Raw genomic sequence first — 19,284 nt, 5'->3', positions numbered from 1 at the left:
ACCTTCTTGGCTCTTCGGCTTGCTCGGTCGACGCCTCACCTGACCTTCCTGTCTTTTCAATTCTGACGCTGCCATCAATGGGACACGTGGCGTTCTCCCGTTGGTCCTCGAGCAGCCAACCAGCCGTCGCATGATATTCGAATTTGGGCGGCAATTGGGGCTATATACATGCCCCGTCTCTCTCTGTTTCATTCTCACTGACCATCTTCCGTCTCAAGCGTCCCAGAGCTGCTGCCCTTCTTCTCTCGTCATTCTCAAACTCGTGCTCGAAGGAAAGGTCACTCCCCTTCATTGGTAAGTCCTTCAACTCCTCTTTGTTGCTATCTTCTTTAATATTTCACACATTAGGGCACTAAAACACAGTTTCTAGGGCATTAGTCTTAAGAACCAACCCAAACCTCCCACTGTGAATGGTGTTCTTCATTTTTCCTGAAGAACACTGAAAATCTGGGGCGGACCGGGCTCCAGGTCTCCATTTGATCCAAAAGGCCAATCTAACCGAGCAAATAACTTGTTTGTCCAAACCTTAGTGGAAACCAGGGTAGGCAAAGGGTTTGGTCGATCGACCGGGCCAATATCTGGTCCGTTTGAACGACCGGGCTCCTTGGCTAACCTTCACAACCGAGGTGGTTTGGCACAATCAATGATCGAGCTAGAGTCAAGCTCGTTTCGCGTGACCGCGCTTCCTCTCACACTTGACCACCTTTTCCTGCAGAGTCCAAGGGGACCCCTGACCATTTCTGAGGCTCTCAAAGACCGAGCAGCCAACAATCACCAATCAGTGCCGAACCTCCTCAGCCGAGCTAATTTAGCCGGTCGTTCATGGGGAAATTTCAATTCCTCATAGACACTCCGGCTGCCCTAGCTGCGTTCAGGGAGGAGTACGGCATCCCGGCCGATGTCCACCTTGAGCTTGCAGAAATTGAGACAACGCCCTGGGCCAGAGAGGAGTGCCCCTTCACCGTGCTATCAATTGTCGAAGGAGGCCTCCGTTTCCCACTCAACCCGTTGATCACCGAGTTCCTATGCCGCACCGGGCTTGCACCCACTCAAGTGTCCACCAACACCTACCGAATAATAAACGGTGTGCACGAACTTAACAACCGGTTTGGCACAGACTTAGGCTTAGCCGAGATGTTGCGGTAGTACACTCTCGGACACACCGGCGATGGCCTGGCCTACTACCTTAAGATTAGGCCAGGCAAAGAAAAAATTGTGACCGGCACACCAGACAAGGACTTGCATGATGACGATTTCTTCTGGGTGTCTGGCAATTATGAAACGGCCGAGGTACCGGGCTGGTTCATAAGCAAGAACTTCGGTTCCACATGTAAGTCGGTCTGCTTCTGCTCGGTCAATTGTTCCTCTACATTATTCTGTACTTAACCATTTTTCTTGTTTCTCCTGCAGCTATTCAAGCCTTGCAAGCCAACTACCAATACCCCAACGTTGAAGCCATCCGCACCGTGCTCCGTTACAACCACCGGGATTGCAACGAGTTGCTCGGCTACACGCCAACCTACCGATACTCGGCACCACGCCAGAGTAAAGTAACAGACTTTCTTCGTGCTCCAACACCTCCTCCAGATCCAACTTTGCCAGACGTTCCACTAATTCGGTTGACAGAAGAGCAAGAGATGGCCAAACGAAGCCAAATCAAAAACTTGCTCAATGCAACGTCCGCCGAGATACCAAGCGTCGTCATCCGCTCGCCAGCCGCCGGTCAGTCAAGCGGCGCCGTGGTCGCCCTAGCTTCTCCAGCTGCCGGACAGTCAAGCCAAGAAACACGCCGGGTTGGCAAAAGAGCACGCGCGGACCCGTCTGCCGAGCTGATTACCGAACTATCCACTGAGCAACCTACCGTCACAGCTGACCCAACACCAATCTGGCGTCCGCTACTCAAGCACCAGGGTAAAGACATCCCGGCGACAGCTTCGATCAAGGGCGACAAAGAGCACCTGCTCGCCTACGATCTTTCCAAGGCCCTTCTCCTATCGAGCGACGTGGTCAGCAGCGACCAGGTCCCTGACACCCGGTTGGTGAAGTCGTCTGTCAAGTCTATGGCCAGGGTAAGCTTCAATCTGCCTCTGAAATTTTCACATGTGTTTGCACGGTTTCTTCTCTGATCAGGTTTCCTTTTTGCAGGCCATCCAAAAACAACACTTAGTCATGGAGCGCATCCACCGACTTCGGGAAAAGGCAGCCGGCACTTCCAGCCAAGTCCAAAACCTCCAAACCGTGCTTGGCAGAGCAAAGTCCTCGCTTGAAATCGCCAACACGGACAACAACCGGTTGCTCGACCAACTCGACGAAGCCGAGAAAAAGAGGGACGAGCTCCAAGCTGAACTGGACGCGCTCAAGAAGTCTAGGGAGAAGGATTGTGAAGACGCCAATAATGCCACCTTCAAAGAGGCGGAAGACAACTATAAAAAACAAGTCTTCGCCACCCAGGACATTTATTTCAAGGCCGGTTGGAAGTCTGCCTGCCAACAGCTCGATCAAGGTCCTGACACTGACGTGTTTGCCTCTCCACCGGCTGTCTTCTTACCGACCTACCTCATTCCATACACCAATGACGTCTTCAGCGCGCTGCAGGCTGAGGCCGAGAAAGGACTCGAAGAAGCCGAGGCAGATACTGAGGGAGGTGACCAGACCGAGCAGGAGCAGCCCGGCCAGACTGGAACCGGTGTCCAGGACCAGACAGCAACGGTCAACCTGGAAACTGATGAGGAATTCGCAGACCTCTCCCCCTTAGTTTAGTTTCCTTTTTTCTTTGTCTGCAAATGTAACCGGGCTAAGTTCCCCACCTTTTGTATTAACTTTTTATCAATGAAAAGCTTTAATTTCATAAGTGTTTGCACGGTTTTCTCCAACTCTATCTTCAGCAAAACATCTCGGTTTGAACCACCTGGCCTGACCGGAATTCACATCACAGTATAAGTAGCAGAATTGAACTTCTTCAATCGGAATAACCATCTCGGTTGGAACAACGAAGTTGAACAAATCACCAAGTCTCTCAACCGGAATAAACCATCTTGGTTGAGAATACCTACGCTCAACCAAACATCAACTTCTTCAACCGGAATAACCATCTCGGTTGGAACAACGAAGTTGGACAAATCACCAACTCTTCCAACCGGAGTGAATCATCTCGATTGGGAATCCTAAGTTAAGCAAGTCATCAACTTTTCCAACCGGAGTGAATCATCTCGGTTGGGAATCCTAAGTTGAGCAAGTCATCAACTCTTTCAACCGGAGTGAATCATCTCGGTTGGGAATCCTAAGTTGAGCAAGTCATCAACTCTTCCAACCGGAGTTAATCATCTCGGTTGGGAAACTCAAAACAGGACAATAATCAAAATGCCAAAGCAAAGAGGACACTTCTATATATTGACAAAAAGAATTACATTATGAAGTGTAAGCCAAAAAATTCCTTTGCATAAAAAGAAAGCTAAAACTAGAAATAATACAGTTTGAGGTTGGCCGCATTCCATGGCCGGGGTATTCCTCTACCATTCAGATCCTCCAAGTGGTATGCCCCTTTACCCGCCAGACCGGTTATCTTGTAGGGTCCTTCCCAATTTGCCCCTAGTTTGCCTTCACCTGGCACCAAGGTGTTGCCCATAACTTTCCTCAAAACCCAATCACCTACTTTGAACGGTCTGGGGTGCACCATTTTGTTGTACTTCCTTGAGAGCTCTTGTTGGTAGGCGGCCACGTGGATGAGGGCCTTCTCCCGACGCTCTTCCACTAGGTCTAGTTCCAGGGCGATGGCCTCGGCGTTCAGTGCAGGCTCAAAACTTTCACTTCTTAGGGTGGGCATGACAATTTCCAAAGGTATGACCGCCTCCATGCCATGAGCCAAACCAAATGGAGTTTTCCCGGTAGATCGCCGCGGGGTCGTTCGGTATGCCTAAAGGACGATGGGTAGCTCATCAGCCCACTTTCCCTTTGCCTTCTCCAGTCGTTCCTTCAACCCATCCAGGATGGTCTTGTTTGATGCCTCGGCCTGACCATTGGACTGCGGGTAAGCCGGAGTAGAGTTGTAGAATTCAATCTTTAGATCTTCACAAAATCCTCTGAATAGGCGACCGTCAAACTGGATTTGTACAAACTGAGGGTGTGCCGGAAGGGCGCGCTAACTACCCGGTCTTCTGGTCCTTCTATCATTTGAACGAAGCCTTTGGCAGCCCGGCTCCCATTCACTGCCACGAAGCATTGTTTGGACATGACTTGATCTCCCCAAATCTCCTCGATTGCCCCCATAGCCGAGGGGAATCTTATCACCTGATGGTAGGTCGACGCTACGGCTTGCATGGCGTGAAGCCATCCCCTTCCAAGGATTAGATTGTAAGTAGAAGGAACTTGTAACACCCATAGCTCCACTTGCTTGACCACGGATCCCGTTTTGACCGGCAGGATAATCTTTCCCAAAGGCCACTCCGGTTGCGAGTTGAAACCAACCAGTGGCGAAGTTGCCGGAGCCAAGTCTGTCTCCCGGAGCTTGAGCTGCTTGAATGTGTCGTAATACATGATCTCGACCGAGCTTCCCTGATCGATCAAGATCCGTTTGACATCGAATTCCTTGACGCAGAGTGTTACTACTAAGGCATCGTTGTGCGGCGTCTGGATACGCTCTAGATCTCTTGAGGTGAAGCTAATCACATCTTTCTCTACTGTCTTTCCCCTCTTGATGGTAGGCTGTACCGACAAAACCTCCCTCATATGTTCTGCCTTTTTGATCATACCCCGGAGTTCGCAAACACGCTCCGGCTCCACTATGCCGTGGATGACATTAATAACTCCTTGTGGTGGCGCATCTCGGTCATCCTGTCCCCTGGGCTCAACCGGAGCCTGGTTCGCCTTTACGCCCCCATCAATGTAAAGGTCTAGGTGTCCGGCCGCGACTAGCTCTTCCAGGTGTTGCCTCAAAGGCAAACAATCCTCAGTCCAGTGGCCTCGCTCCCGATGAAATGTGCAACGATACTGCGGATTGTAGCCCTTTTGTCCATCGCCCAACTTAGCAGGAAACCGGATATACTCCTCGTCTCGGATTTCACTAAGTATGCGATAGATTGGAATCTTAAAGACCGTGGTCATACCAGTCCTTGCCTTCAACCTTCTGTTTGCGTCCGCTACGTCATCTCAGGGGTAGTCATCCCGATGATTCCGACGTCCTCTACCCCGATTTTTGTGATTCGAGCCACGGTCCGATTCCTCTGCTCGGTCACTTGAGTAGCTGGACTCTTGCCCAACTGCGTGCACTTTGCCTGCTGTCTTCTTATCTGTTGCTACCGGAGTTGCCTTCACGGTAGATGTTACCGCATCATCCTTGACTCGGATGTGCTCATTGATGCGCTACATGAGCTGGCCCATGGACGTCGGTTAGTCCATGGTAAGCGAGTCCCGCAGTCTATGTCTGACCGGGAGACCACACTTGTATTGAGTGATTGCAAGGTTGACCGGGCAATCCAAGATCTCGTTGAAGGTCTCCCAATATCTGGAGTTGTACGCCTTCAATGTGTCGCTCGGTTCCATCTTGACACTTAGTAGGTGATCAACTTCTTTTGGTGTTGTGGTGTTAGTTTTGAAGCGCGTGACAAAGGCTTCGACCAGCTGATGCCACCTCTCAATACTCCCCTTCGGCAGCCTTTCAAACCACTTCAAGCCCAGTTCGCCCAAACTTGACGGAAAGATGAGGCACATAAGAGCATCATTCTGCCTATGTCCGGCCATGACCTGTCGGAAATGACTTACATGCATGTAGGGATTGGTCTTCCCGTCGTACAATGTGAACTTCGGCTGGTGAAAGCCCGACGGGAGAGGTGTTGTTTCTATTTCCAGGGAGAAAGGGGTGGCACTCAACCTTGCCAGATCTGATTCCACCAGGAGTGGCGCTGTTTGGCGGGGTGGAGGCATTCCGACCTCCTCGTTGGCGTGAACCCCGTAGGATAACCGCTGGAACGCCGGTATCTTCTGAGCTTCCCGCCGGTGAGCCTGCTCCTTTGAGACAGCCCGCAAATCCTCTGAATGAGCGGAGTAAGAGTGCCTCGACGTCGTTACTGGACGTGAGGGCTGGTAAGTGCTATCTTGCGCGCTAGACTTCTCTGCATGCACGTCGGAATCACCAACCTTCTAACTTCTGGTAATAGAAATGGACGGAGTGCGTCGCTGACTCTGACCGCCTGAACGGCGGGGTTGGGTGCGCTCACTGTGGTCTCCCACTCCAGCTACACCCTTCCCTTTGACATGCCGCTTCAGCTCCTCCATCTCCGCCGCCATTCGCCGGATGATGGCGTCCTGGTCCTTCAGCTTATTTTCCAGACGTTTGGTGTGTGGGTCTCTCCTTCGCCGGTGACCGTCTGGACTCCGCGAATGACCATGACTTCTTCCGCGCTTATCCCGCGCGTCTCCCGACTGTCCTCCTGGGAATGTCTCCAAGTCCCCCCTCGAAGGAATGGTGCGGTGTCCCTCTCTCCGTCTGCCTGACTCTGGAGTGGCTCCATCGATGGCGGACAGCGGAATCTTTTCGTTGTTCGCCATAGAAAGCGATCGGATGAGCAAGGAAGACAAGGCTTTATCTGCAAAGCTTCCCACAGACGGCGCCAATTGTATGGTGAGCAAATATTCAGGCGAGCCCGTACTCCCTTCTTCCAAGCTCCGCTTCTATCCGATCACCTGCGTACACAAAGGCGGTGAGCTACCCGGCGGTGTGTGGCCGGAAAACCCCTCCGACGGTCAAGTTAGAACACACACTAGGGGATAGATAGAGAGAATGGAGAGAATTGCGTTTAAGTGTTTCTCTTACCAAATGTACATCTGTCTCTGTATGGGGGGCAGACATGCTTATATACCTTCTGCGCCCAAAATCGACTCCCAGTGACCTCTCAACACGTGGCACTGCTATCCCATCTGTCAGCATAAACCTTGCTGAGCACCACCTAACCCAACTGCCTGCCCATTCTCCTGGGAGCTCGACAGCCGAGCAGCATCATCTCGGCCATCGTCTGCCATGCTGCGCTTCATGCCCAAGTACTCCAACAACTAAGCTCAGATGAGGACCGGACTCGGCGGCATCTCGGCAAAGCCGAGCTCGGGGCAACTCACGCTTGTCTGCGGTCGACCTACCTGCCGAGCAAACTGGTACCTCGGTCCAACCTTGCCTTTCCTGGCGTTGGACTTTTCACCTGACCGGCTTCGTAACCACGGATCCTTGCAGCTCGGTTAATTCACGTGCTGCCTTAACCGAGCAGCTTCCTTCAAGGCCGGGCCACACAACTTGGCCCAACTCCTGTTCGGCCCAAATCAGTATGGCACAACTCTGTCCGAACCAAATCTGTCTGGCCCAATTCCATATCATTAATCTCCCTCTTGATTGCCCCTTAATTCCGTCCGCTAAAGCGTGACTGGGATTACCTATTTTGACCGGGGTATCACTTCCTCGGTCCTCAATTTACTATTCGTCAACCGGGCTGGTCGATATGCATGGATTCAAACATGCCCGGTCTGACCTTCCTGGCTCTTCGGCTTGCTCGGTCGACGCCTCACCTGACCTTCCTATCTTTTCAATTCTGACGCTGCCATCAATGGGACACGTGGCGTTCTCCCGTTGGTCCTCGAGCAGCCAACCAGCCGTCGCATGATATTCGAATTTGGACGGTAATTGGGGCTATATACGTGCCCCGTCTCTCTCTGTTTCATTCTCACTGACCATCTTCCGTCTCAAGCGTCCCAAAGCTGCTGCCCTTCTTCTCTCGCCATTCTCGAACTCGTGCTCGAAGGAAAGGTCACTGCCCTTCACTAGTAAGTCCTTCAGCTCCTCTTTTGTTGCTATCTTCTTTAATATTTCACACATTAGGGCACTAAAACACAGTTTCTAGGGCATTAGTCTTAAGAACCAACCCAAACCTCCCACTGTGAATGGTGTTCTTCATTTTTCCTGAAGAACACTGAAAATTTGGGGCGGACCGGGCTCCAGGTCTCCATTTGATCCAAAAGGCCAATCTAACCGAGCAAATAACTTGTTTGTCACAACCTTAGTGGAAACCGGGGTAGGCAAAGGGTTTGGTCGATCGACCGGGCCAATATCTGGTCCGCTTGAACGACTGGGCTCCTTGGCTAACCTTCACAACCGAGGTGGTTTGGCACAATCAATGACCGAGCTAGAGTCAAGCTCGTTTCGCGCGACCGCGCTTCCTCTCACACTTGACCACCTTTTCATGCAGAGTCCAAGGGGACCCCTGACCATTTCTGAGGCTCTCAAAGACCGAGCAGCCAACAATCACCAATCAGTGCCGAACCTCCTCAGCCGAGCTAATTTAGCCGGTCGTTCATGGGGAAATTTCGATTCCTCGTAGATACTCCGGCTGCCCTAGCTGCGTTCAGGGAGGAGTACGGCATCCCGGCCGATGTCCACCTTGAGCTTGCAGAAATTGAGACAACGCCCTGGGGCAGAGAGGAGTGCCCCTTCACCGTGCTATCAATTGTCGAAGGAGGCCTCCGTTTCCCACTCAACCCGTTGATCACCGAGTTCCTATGCCGCATCGGGCTTGCACCCACTCAAGTGTCCACCAACACCTACCGAATAATAAACGGTGTGCACGAACTTAACAACCGGTTTGGCACAGACTTAGGCTTAGCCGAGATGTTGCGGTAGTACAATCTCGGACACACCGGCGATGGCCTCGCCTACTACCTTAAGATTAGGCCGGGCAAAGAAAAAATTGTGACCGGCACACCAGACAAGGACTTGCATGATGACGATTTCTTCTGGGTGTCTGGCAATTATGAAACAGCCGAGGTACCGGGCTGGTTCATAAGCAAGAACTTCGGTTCCACATGTAAGTCGGTCTGCTTCTGTTCGGTCAATTGTTCCTCTACATTATTCTGTACTTAACCATTTTTCTTGTTTCTCCTGCAGCTATTCAAGCCTTGCAAGCCAACTACCAATACCCCAACGTTGAAGCCATCCGCACCGTGCTCTGTTACAACCACCGGGATTGCAACGAGTTGCTCGGCTACACGCCAACCTACCGATACTCGGCACCACGCCGGAGTAAAGTAACAGACTTTCTCCGCGCTCCAACACCTCCTCCAGATCCAACTTTGCCAGACGTTCCACTAATCCGGTTGACAGAAGAGCAAGAGATGGCCAAACGAAGCCGAATCAAAAACCTGCTCACCGCAACGTCCGCCGAGATAGCGAGCGTCGTCATCCGCTCGCCAGCCGCCGGTCAGTCAAGCGGCGCCGTGGTCGCCCTAGCTTCTCCAGCTGTCGGACAGTCAAGCCAAGAAACATGCCGGGCTGGCAAAAGAGCTCACGCGGACCCGTCTGCTGAGCTGATTAACAAACTATCCACCGAGCAACCTACCGTCATAGCTGACCCAACACCAATCTGGCGTCCGCTACTCTAGCACCGGGGTAAAGACATCCCGGCGACAGCTTCGATCAAGGGCGACAAAGAGCACCTGCTCGCCTATGATCTTTCCAAGGCCCTTCTCCTACCGAGCGACGTGGTCGGCAGCGACCACGTCCCTGACACCCGGTTGGTGAAGTCGTCTGTCAAGTCCATGGCCAGGGTAAGCTTCAATCTGCCTTTGAAATTTTCACAAGTGTTTGCACGATTTCTTTTCTGATCAGGTTTCCTTTTTGGAGGCCATCCAAAAACAACACTTAGTCATGAAGCGCATCCACCGGCTTCGGGAAAAGGCAGCCGGCACTGCCAGCCAAGTCCAAAACCTCCAAACCGAGCTTGGCAGAGCAAAGTCCTCGCTTGAAATTGCCAACACGAACAACAACCGGTTGCTCGGCCAACTCGACGAAGCCGAGAAAAAGAGGGACGAGCTCCAAGCTGAGCTGGACGCGCTCAAGAAGTCTAGGGAGAAGGATTGTGAAGACGCCAATAATGCCGGCTTCAAAGAGGCGGAAGACAATTATAAAAAACAAGTCTTCGCCACCCAGAACATTTATTTCAAGGCCGGTTGGAAGTCTGCCTGCCAACAGCTCGATCAAGGTCCTGACACTGACGTGTTTGCCTCTCCACCGGCTGTCTTCTTACCGACCTACCTCATTCCATACGCTAATGACGTCTTCAGCGCGCTGCAGGCTGAGGCCGAGGAAGGACTCGAAGAAGCCGAGGCAGACGCTGAGGGAGGTGACCAGACTGAGTAGGAGCGGCCCAGCCAGACTGGAACCGGTGTCCAGGACCAGACAGCAACGGTCAACCTAGAAGCTGATGAGGAATTCCCAGACCTCTCCCGCTTAGCTTAGTTTTCTTTTTTCTTTGTCTGCAAATGTAACCGGGCTAAGTTCCCCACCTTTTGTATTAACTTTTTATCAATGCAAAGCTTTAATTTCATTAAGTGTTTGCATGGTTTTCTCCAACTCTATCTTCAGCAAAACATCTCGGTTTGAACCACCTAGCCTGACTAGAATTCACATCACGGTATAAGTAGCAGAATTGAACTTCTTCAACCGGAATAACCATCGCGGTTGGAACAACGAAGTTGAACAAATCAGCAAGTCTGTCAACCAGAATATACCATCTTGGTTGAGATTACCTACGCTGAACCAAACATCAACTTCTTCAACCGGAATAACCATCTCGGTTGGAACAACAAAGTTGGACAAATCACCAACTCTTCCAACCGGAGTGAATCATCTCGGTTGGGAATCCTAAGTTGAGCAAGTCATCAACTTTTCCAACCGGAGTGAATCATCTCGGTTGGGAATCCTAAGTTGAGCAAGTCATCAACTCTTCTAACCGGAGTGAATCATCTCGGTTGGGAATCCTAAGTTGAGCAAGTCATCAACTCTTCCAACCGGAGTGAATCATCTCGGTTGGGAAACTCAAAACAGGGCAATAATCAAAATGCCAAAGCAAGGAGGACACTTCTATATATTGACAAAAAGAATTACATTCTGAAGTGTAAGCCAAAAAATTCCTTTGCATAAAAAGAAAGCTAAAACTAGAAATAATACAGTTTGAGGTTGGCCGCATTCCATGGCCGGGGTATTCCTCTACCATTCAGATCCTCCAAGTGGTATGCCCCCTTGCCCGCCAGACCGGTTATCTTGTAGGGTCCTTCCCAATTTGCCCCTAGTTTGCCTTCACCTGGCACCAGGGTGTTGCCCATAACTTTCCTCAAAACCCAATCACCTACTTTGAATGGTCTGGGGTGCACCGTTTTGTTGTACTTCCTTGAGAGCTCTTGTTGGTAGGCGGCCACGTGGATGAGGGCCTTCTCTCGACGCTTTTCCACTAGGCCTAGTTCCAGGGCGATGGCCTCGGCGTTCAGTGCGGGCTCAAAACTTTCACTTCTTAGGGTGGGCATGCCAATTTCCAAAGGTATGACCGCCTCCATGCCATAAGCCAAAGCAAATGGAGTTTCCCCGGTAGATTGCCGCGGGGTCGTTCGGTATGCCCAAAGGACGATGGGTAGCTCCTCAGCCCACTTTCCCTTTGCCTTCTCCAGTCGTTTCTTCAACCCATCCAGGATGGTCTTGTTTGATGCCTCGGCCTGACCATTGGACTGCGGGTAAGCCGGAGTAGAGTTGTAGAATTCAATCTTTAGATCTTCATAAAATCCTCTGAATAGGCGACCGTCAAACTGGGTGCGACCGTCAAACTGGGTGCCGTTATCAGAGATCAAAATCTTGGGGATGCCAAACTGCGTGACCACATTCTACCAGACAAATCGCTTCACGTCTTTCTCCTTGATGGATGCCAAGGGCTAAGCTTCAACCCATTTGGTGAAGTAATCTGTGGCCGCGATGAAGAACTTCCGGTTGCCAGGTACTGTTGGTAGCGGCCCGACTATATCTAGCCCCCACATTGCAAAGGGCCAAGGACTGGTGAGGGGAAGAAGTTCCCTGGCCGGCTGGTGGATCTGATGGGCGAATTTCTGGCACTTTTCACACTTGCAGACATATTTTTGTGCGTCGGCCTGCATGCACGGCCACTAGTAGCCCTGCAAAATAGCCCGATAGGCCAGGGACCTGCCCCCTACATGACTGCCACAGATGCCTTCGTGAATTTCGTACAAGAAGGCCTCCACGCTATTCGGGTGCACACACTTCAGATAAGGACCGATGAAGGACTTTTTATACAATGCTCCCGATGGAGAGAGCCAAAACCGCTCTGACTTCACCCGGACTTTGTGCGCTTCTTTCTTGTCGGCTGGCAGAGTCCTATCTCTGAGAAACAGGGTTATAGGGTCCATCTAGGAAGGACCTAGCGCGGCGCAGAGTACATCCGTCTGCCCGGCTTCCTCTATGCTTGGCCGTGGAAGGAATTCAATTAACAGGGGGTTAGGAGATGTACAATCAACCATTGAAGCAAGGCCAGTCAGCTCATCAGGTCGGCTGTTTTCTTCTCGGAGAATCTGTTGAACTCTGATTGCCTGAAATTACTTGATGTGTTCCTTGACCAGAGCTTGGTACTTTGCCATTCTGTCATCCTTTGCTTCATAAATCCCAGCGACTTGGTTAACCACAAGCTGGGAATCACTGTACACCATTAGCTCGGAAGCCTTCATCTGAAGGGCGCTCTTGAGTCCGGCCAAAAGTGCCTCGTACTCAGCCTCGTTGTTGGATGCTAGAAAGCCAAGGGTGATAGAATGTTCAACAGTTAGGCCATCCGGCGAGATAAGAACGATACCTAGCCCGGCACCGTGACGGTTCGACGCTCCATCAACGAAAAGTTTCCACATCTCCCCTACAAAGAGCTTCCAACATTCTGAAGGGTCCTGAGAGTCTCGAAGGTCGATGAGATCGCGGTTGTTCGGCTGTTCGGCTGCACGTTCTGTGCGCACTGGCTCCACTTCAGCCCCCCTTGGTGATTCGGCACCGGACTCGGCAAGTTGATCTACAATGCCCAAGTCCGTACGTGAATCTCCAGGTTGCGGTATTATGCCGGCCGCAGGCTCTGTGCTGAGTGCTTCCACTTCTACCCCCTTGGTGATTCGGCACCGGGCTCGGCAAGTTGATCTACAATGCCCAAGTCCGTAGGGGAATCTCCAGGTTGTGGTATTATGCCGGCCGCAGGCTCTGTGCTGAGTGCTTCCACTTCTACCCCCCTTAGTGATTCGGCACCGGGCTCGGCAAGTTGATCTACAATGCCCAAGTCCGTAGGCGAATCTCCAGGTTGCGGTATTATGCCGGCCGCAGGCTCTGTGCTGAGTGCTTCCACTTCTTCTCCCCTTTGTGATGCAGTACCGGATAGAGCAGTTGGACGGTGATTCCTAATTCCATAATCGCATCACCGTGCGGTGGATTTGTACAAACTGAGGGTGTGCCGGAGGGGCGCGCTAAGTCCGCGTCGCCAGCTCTACCAAGTTGTTGTGTCTCAGTCGTGCTTGCGTTCACCTCATCATCTGCCACGGCAATATCGACCGGGCACACCGGATGAGTTCCTGGTGAGAATTCCGCAACGAAATTGGCCAAGGTCTGGGCTTTTATAGCAGTGCGCGGCTGGAACATGACATCAAAATGACCCAATTCGACCGCCCACTTGAGAATTCGGCCAGAGCAGTCTGCCCGTTCAAACAAGGCCTTAAGGGGGAATTCGGTCAGAACGATGATGGTATGGGCGTGAAAATAGTGCGCCAACTTCCTTGAAGCCATCATCAATGCTAACGCAAGCTTTTCCAACGGCAAGTATCTCGACTCTGACGGTAGCAAGGTCTTACTGACGTAGAAGATTGGGAGGTGCTTAATTCCTTCAGCTCGGACAAGCACCGCACTGATGGCATGCTGCGAGACGGCAAGGTAAAGATAGAGTTCCTCGCCTGGTTTTGGTGTAACCAACAGTGGCGGAGAAGACAGATACTCCATGAGCTCGGCCAAAGCCCGGTCACAATCTTCGTCCCACGAGAACTTTGATTTCAGTGCCTGAAAGAAAGGGTGGCAGCGATCTGATGACCGGCTTATAAATCGATTAAGCGCGGTGGCCATCTCGGCCAGATGCTGCACGTCCTTAGTCGAGTTGGGCTGCTTCAAATCTTGCACATCACTGATCTGAGTGGGGTCTACTTCGATGCCTCGGTTCGTGACTAGGAATCCCAAAAATTTTTCAGATCCCACGCCAAAGGCACACTTAGACGCATTCAGGCACAGCTTGTGTTTTTTGAGAATGGCGAACATTTCAGCCAAGTCCGATAAGTGGTCTCCTGCATGCCGGCTTTTAACCACCATATCATCAATGTAGGCCTCCATTGTCCGCCCAAGCAAAGGAGCAAACATCTTGGTCACCATCCTCTGAAAAGTTGCCCTGACGTTCTTCAAACCAAAAGGCATGACTCGGTAGCAGAAGAGTCCCCTTGGAGTCGTGAATGAAGTAATCTCTCGGTCGGGCCCATGCATGGCAATCTGGTGGTAGCCGCGATAGGCATCCAAGAAGCTGAGCCGATTATGTCCAGCTGTCAAGTCCACAAGCTGGTCAATACGGGGCAAAGGAAAGCTATCCTTCGGACAAGCTCGGGTAACTGTCTTGTAATCGACACAAACTCGCCACTTCTCATTCTTCTTGGGCACCACTACTGTGTTGGAAATCCATCGAGGGTAGTGCACTTCCTGAATTGCTCGTGCCTCAAGCAAGTTTTTCACTTCCTCTGCAACTACCTCGGCGTGATGAAGCGTCGATCTCCTTGTTCGCTGAATGAATGGCTTTGCTCTGGGGAAGACATTGAGGTGATGGCAGATAAAACTTGGATCGAGGCCGGGCATATCGTAAGGCGACCATGCGAAGACTTCGATGTTGGTCAACAAAAACTCAACCATCTCGGTCCTTTCTTGGGCTGTGAGGCTGGAACTGAGCAGGAAGAACTTATCCGGTCGCTCCATATCAACTCGCACCTCCACCAATTCCTCAACAGCTCTGTCCTCTGCCTTGGTGCCCACATCGTCAAGAACTCCCCGGTCTTCTGGTCCTTCTATCATTTGAACGAAGCCTTTGGCAGCCCGGCTCCCGTTCACTGCCACGAAGCATTGTTTGGACATGACTTGATCTCCCCAAATCTCCTCAATTGCCCCCATAGCCGAGGGGAATCTCATCACCTGATGGTAGGTCGACGCCACGGCTTGCATGGCGTGAAGCCATCCCCTTCCAAGGATTAGATTGTAAGTAGAAGGAACTTGTAACACCCAAAACTCCACTTACTTGACCATGGATCCCGCTTTGACCGGCAGGATAATCTTTCCCAAAGGCCACTCCGGTTGTGAGTTGAAACCAACCAGTGGCGAAGTTGCCGGAGCCAAGTCTGTCTCCCGGAGCTTGAGTTGCTTGAACGCGTCGTAATACATGATCTCGACCGAGCTTCCCTGATCGATCAAGATCCGTTTGACATCGAATTCCTTGACGCGGAGTGTTACTACTAAGGCATCGTTGTGCGGCGTCTGGATACGCTCTAGATCCCTTGAGGTGAAGCTAATCACATCTTTCTCTACCGTCTTCTCCCTCTTGATGGCAGGCTGTACCAACAAAACCTCCCTCATATGTTCTGCCTTTTTGACAATACCCCGGAGTTCGTAAACACGCTCTGGCTCCACTATGCCGTGGATGACATTAATAACTCCTTGTGGTGGCGCATCTCGGTCATCCTGTCCCTTGGGCTCAACCGGAGCCTGGTTCGCCTTTACGCCCCTATCAATGTAAAGGTCTAGGTGTCCGGCCGCGACAAGCTCTTCCAGGTGTTGCCTCAAAGGCAAACAATCCTCAGTCCGGTGGCCTCGCTCCCGATGAAATGTGCAACGATACCGCGGATTGTAGCCCTTTTGTCCATCGCCCAACTTAGCAGGAAACCGGACATACTCCTCGTCTCGGATTTCACTAAGTATGCGATAGATTGGAATCTTAAAGACCGTGGTTATGCCAGTCCTTGCCTTCAACCTTCTGTTTGCGTCCGCTACGTCATCTCGGGGGTAGTCATCCCGGTCATTCCGACGTCCTCTACCCCGATTTTTGCGATTCGAGCCACGGTCCGATTCCTCTGCTCGGTCACTTGAGCGGCTGGACTCTTGCCCAACTACGTGCACTTTGCCTGCTGTCTTCTTATCTGTTGCTACCGGAGTTGCCTTCACGGTAGATGCTGCCGCATCATCCTCGACTCAGATGTGCTCATTGATGCGCTGCATGAGCTGACCCATGGACGTCGGTTGGTGCATGGTAAGCGAGTCCCGCAGTCTATGTCCGACCGGGAGACCACGCTTGTATTGAGTGATTGCAAGGTTGACTGGGCAATCCAAGATCTCGTTGAAGGTCTCCCAATATCTGGAGTTGTACGCCTTCAATGTGTCGCTCGGTTCCATCTTGACACTCAGTAGGTGATCAACTTCTTTTGGTGTTGTGGTGTTGGTTTTGAAGCGCGTGGCAAAGGCTTCGGCCAGCTGATGCCACCTCTCAATACTCCCCTCCGGTAGCCTTTCAAACCACTTCAAGCCCAGTTCGCCCAAACTTGACAGAAAGATGAGGCACATAAGAGCATCATTCCGCCTATGTCCGGCCATGACCTGTCGGAAATGACATACATGCATGTAGGGATCGGTCTTCTCGTCATACAATGTGAACTTCGGCTGGTGGAAGCCTGACGGGAGAGGTGTTGTTTCTATTTCCAGGGAGAAAGTGGTGGCACTCAACCTTGCTAGATCTGAATCCACCAGGAGTGGCCCTGCTTGGCGGGGTGGAGGCATTCCGTCCTCCTCACTGGCGTGAACCCCGTAGGAAAACCGCTGGAACGCTGGTATCCTCTGAGCTTCCCGCCGGCGAGCCCGCTCCTTTAAGACCGCCCGCAAATCCTCTGAATGAGCGGAGTAAGAGTGCCTCGACGTCGTTACTGGACGTGAGGGCTGGTAAGTGCTGTCTTGCGCGCTAGACTTCTCTGCATGCACGTCGGAATCACCAACCTTGTAACTTCTGGTAATAGAAATGGACGGAGTGCGTCGCTGACTCTGACCGCCTGAACGGCGGGGTTGGGTGCGCTCACTGTGGTCTCCCACTTTAGCTACACCCTTCCCTTTGACATGCCGCTTCAGCTCCTCCATCTCCGCCGCCATTCGCCGGATGACGGCGTCCTGGTCCTTTAGCTTATTTTCCAGACGTCTGGCGTGTGGGTCTCTCCTCCGCCGGTGACCGTTTGGACTCCGTGAATGACCATGACTTCTTCCGCGCTTATCCCGCGCGTCTCCCGACTGTCCTCCTGGGAATGTCTCCAAGTCCCCCATCGGAGGAATGGTGGGGTGTCCCTCTCTCCGTCTGCCTGACTCCGGAGTGGGTCCATCGATGGCGGACAGCGGAATCTCTTCGTTGTTCGCCATAGAAAGCGATCGGATGAGCAAGGAAGGCAAGGTTTTATCTGCAAAGTTTCCCACAGACGGCGCCAATTGTACGGGGAGCAAATATTCAGGCGAGCCCGTACTCCCTTCTTCCAAGCTCCGCTTCTATCCGATCACCTGCGTACACAAAGGCGGTGAGCTACCCGGCGGTGTGTGGCCAGAAAACCCCTCTGACGGTCAAGTTAGAACACACACCAGGGGATAGATAGAGAGAATGGAGAGAATTGCGTTTAAGTGTTTCTCTTACCAAATGTACATCTGTCTCCGTATGGGGGGCACAGACATGCTTATATACCTTCTGCGCCCCAAATCGACTCCCAGTGACCTCTCAACGCGTGGCACTGCTATCCCATCTGTCAGCATAAACCTTGCTGAGCACCACCTAACCCAACTGCCTGCCCATTCGCCTGGGAGCTCGGCAGCCGAGCAGTGTCATCTCGCCCATTGTCTACCATGCTGCGCTTCATGCCCAAGTACTCCAACAGCTAAGCTCAGATGAGGACCAGAGTCGGCGGCATCTCGGCAAAGCCGAGCTCGGGGCAACTCGCGCTTGTCTGCGGTCGACCTACCTGCCGAGCAAACAGGTACCTCGGTCCAACCTTGCCTTTCCTGGCGTTGGACTTTTCACTTGACTGGCTTCGTAACCACGGATCCTTGCAGCTCGGTCAATTCACGTGCTGCCTTAACCAAGCAGCTTCCTTCAAGGCCGGGCCACACAACTTGGGCCAACACCTGTTCGGCCCAAATCTGTCCGGCCCAATTCCATATCTTTAATCTCCCTCTCAAAGAACATACGCAAAACATACATGAATGAATAAGATTATATTTTAAATGGTTCACTATAGGACTCACTTTTCAAATGTCAAAACATTCATATATTTTTTATGTCGGATTTTGTGACAATTTTTGTGTAAATATTTGTTATCCAAATCCAAAAATTTGAAAATTATTTTCAAATAAGTGGTTTCAACTGCCCAAAAATTGATTTTAATGCATAGGCAGAAAGAAAAAAAAAATGAGCCATAATATAAAGCAAAAGTACTTAAAAAAACTAAATGAAACTTACAGTGCTTCTAGCCAACCATATGAGGGGTTGCATTGTGTTTACAGAGGTCCAAACTAACCTCTATACCAGAATTCCCACAACCAACCACCAAAACACTCTGATTTCTGAAATCAGAACCAGAGGTATACAAACTTGTATGCACAATAGGCCCATCAAACCTCTCAATCCCTGGAATTTCCGGTATCGCAGGCTCGGCATTTTTGCCCGTGGCAACGATAATCCACCGGGAAATGTACTCACAATCTTGAGTTTGAACCCTCCAAAACCCAATAGTTGAATCAAACTCTGCTCTTGTCACCACTTGTTCGAAGCTTGGTTCGATGTTGAAGTGTGAAGCATATGACTCCATGTATGATATGAACTGGTGTTTTGTTGGGTACTTGGGGAAATTTTCCGGGAAACCAAACAGTGAAAGTTCACAGAACTGTTTGGGAAGGTGGAGTTTGAGACGATCGTATGTTCTTTGTTTCCATAAAGAAGCTATACAGTCACTTCTTTCAAGAATGAGAGAGCGTACACCATTGTTCTTGAGGCAAGCTGAGACTGCTACCCCAGAGGGTCCAGCACCTACAATGATAGGTCCGTGAACCCACAAGCAATTTTGTCGATTGCCCTCTTGATTTTTGCAAGAACCCATTTGGAATAGCCCAAGGAAAGAAAAGAAAAGAAAAGAAAAGAAAAGGGAGCTCTGTTTCTTTAAAACCTTTGTTTTTTGTATAGAGAGTTAAAAACAATGATTGATTAACAAGAATGAGTAAATAAACGTAGTGAAAAGAAAAATTATTGAGAACCAATAGAGAGTATGAAACGTCGAGGCAAGAAACTTAATCCGTTGTCCTTAAGAAACGATTTTGCTCCACTCGGTGCAGATGGATTTTTGGCGGTCGTT

The 19,284-nt window shown here is 51.2% G+C and overlaps 1 protein-coding gene across 1 annotated transcript in view; it reads right to left on the bottom strand.

Annotated features, from left to right (window-relative positions):
- Nucleotides 1-19,038, bottom strand: part of LOC114263542 (putative indole-3-pyruvate monooxygenase YUCCA4) — a 48,657-nt gene extending 29,619 nt beyond the window's left edge. Inside the window, exon 1 of the mRNA XM_082900310.1 lies at nt 18,408-19,038. Coding sequence (XP_082756436.1) covers nt 18,408-19,032 — 625 coding nt within the window. The 5' untranslated portion in view covers nt 19,033-19,038. The remainder of the gene's footprint in view (nt 1-18,407) is intronic.
- Between the last annotated feature and the right edge of the window lie 246 nt (nt 19,039-19,284).

This window comes from Camellia sinensis, chromosome 13, assembly GCF_055761805.1.
Source record: "Camellia sinensis isolate YWXY chromosome 13, ASM5576180v1, whole genome shotgun sequence".
Lineage (NCBI taxonomy): Eukaryota > Viridiplantae > Streptophyta > Magnoliopsida > Ericales > Theaceae > Camellia > Camellia sinensis.
This window is presented reverse-complemented; position numbering and strand designations above follow the sequence as displayed.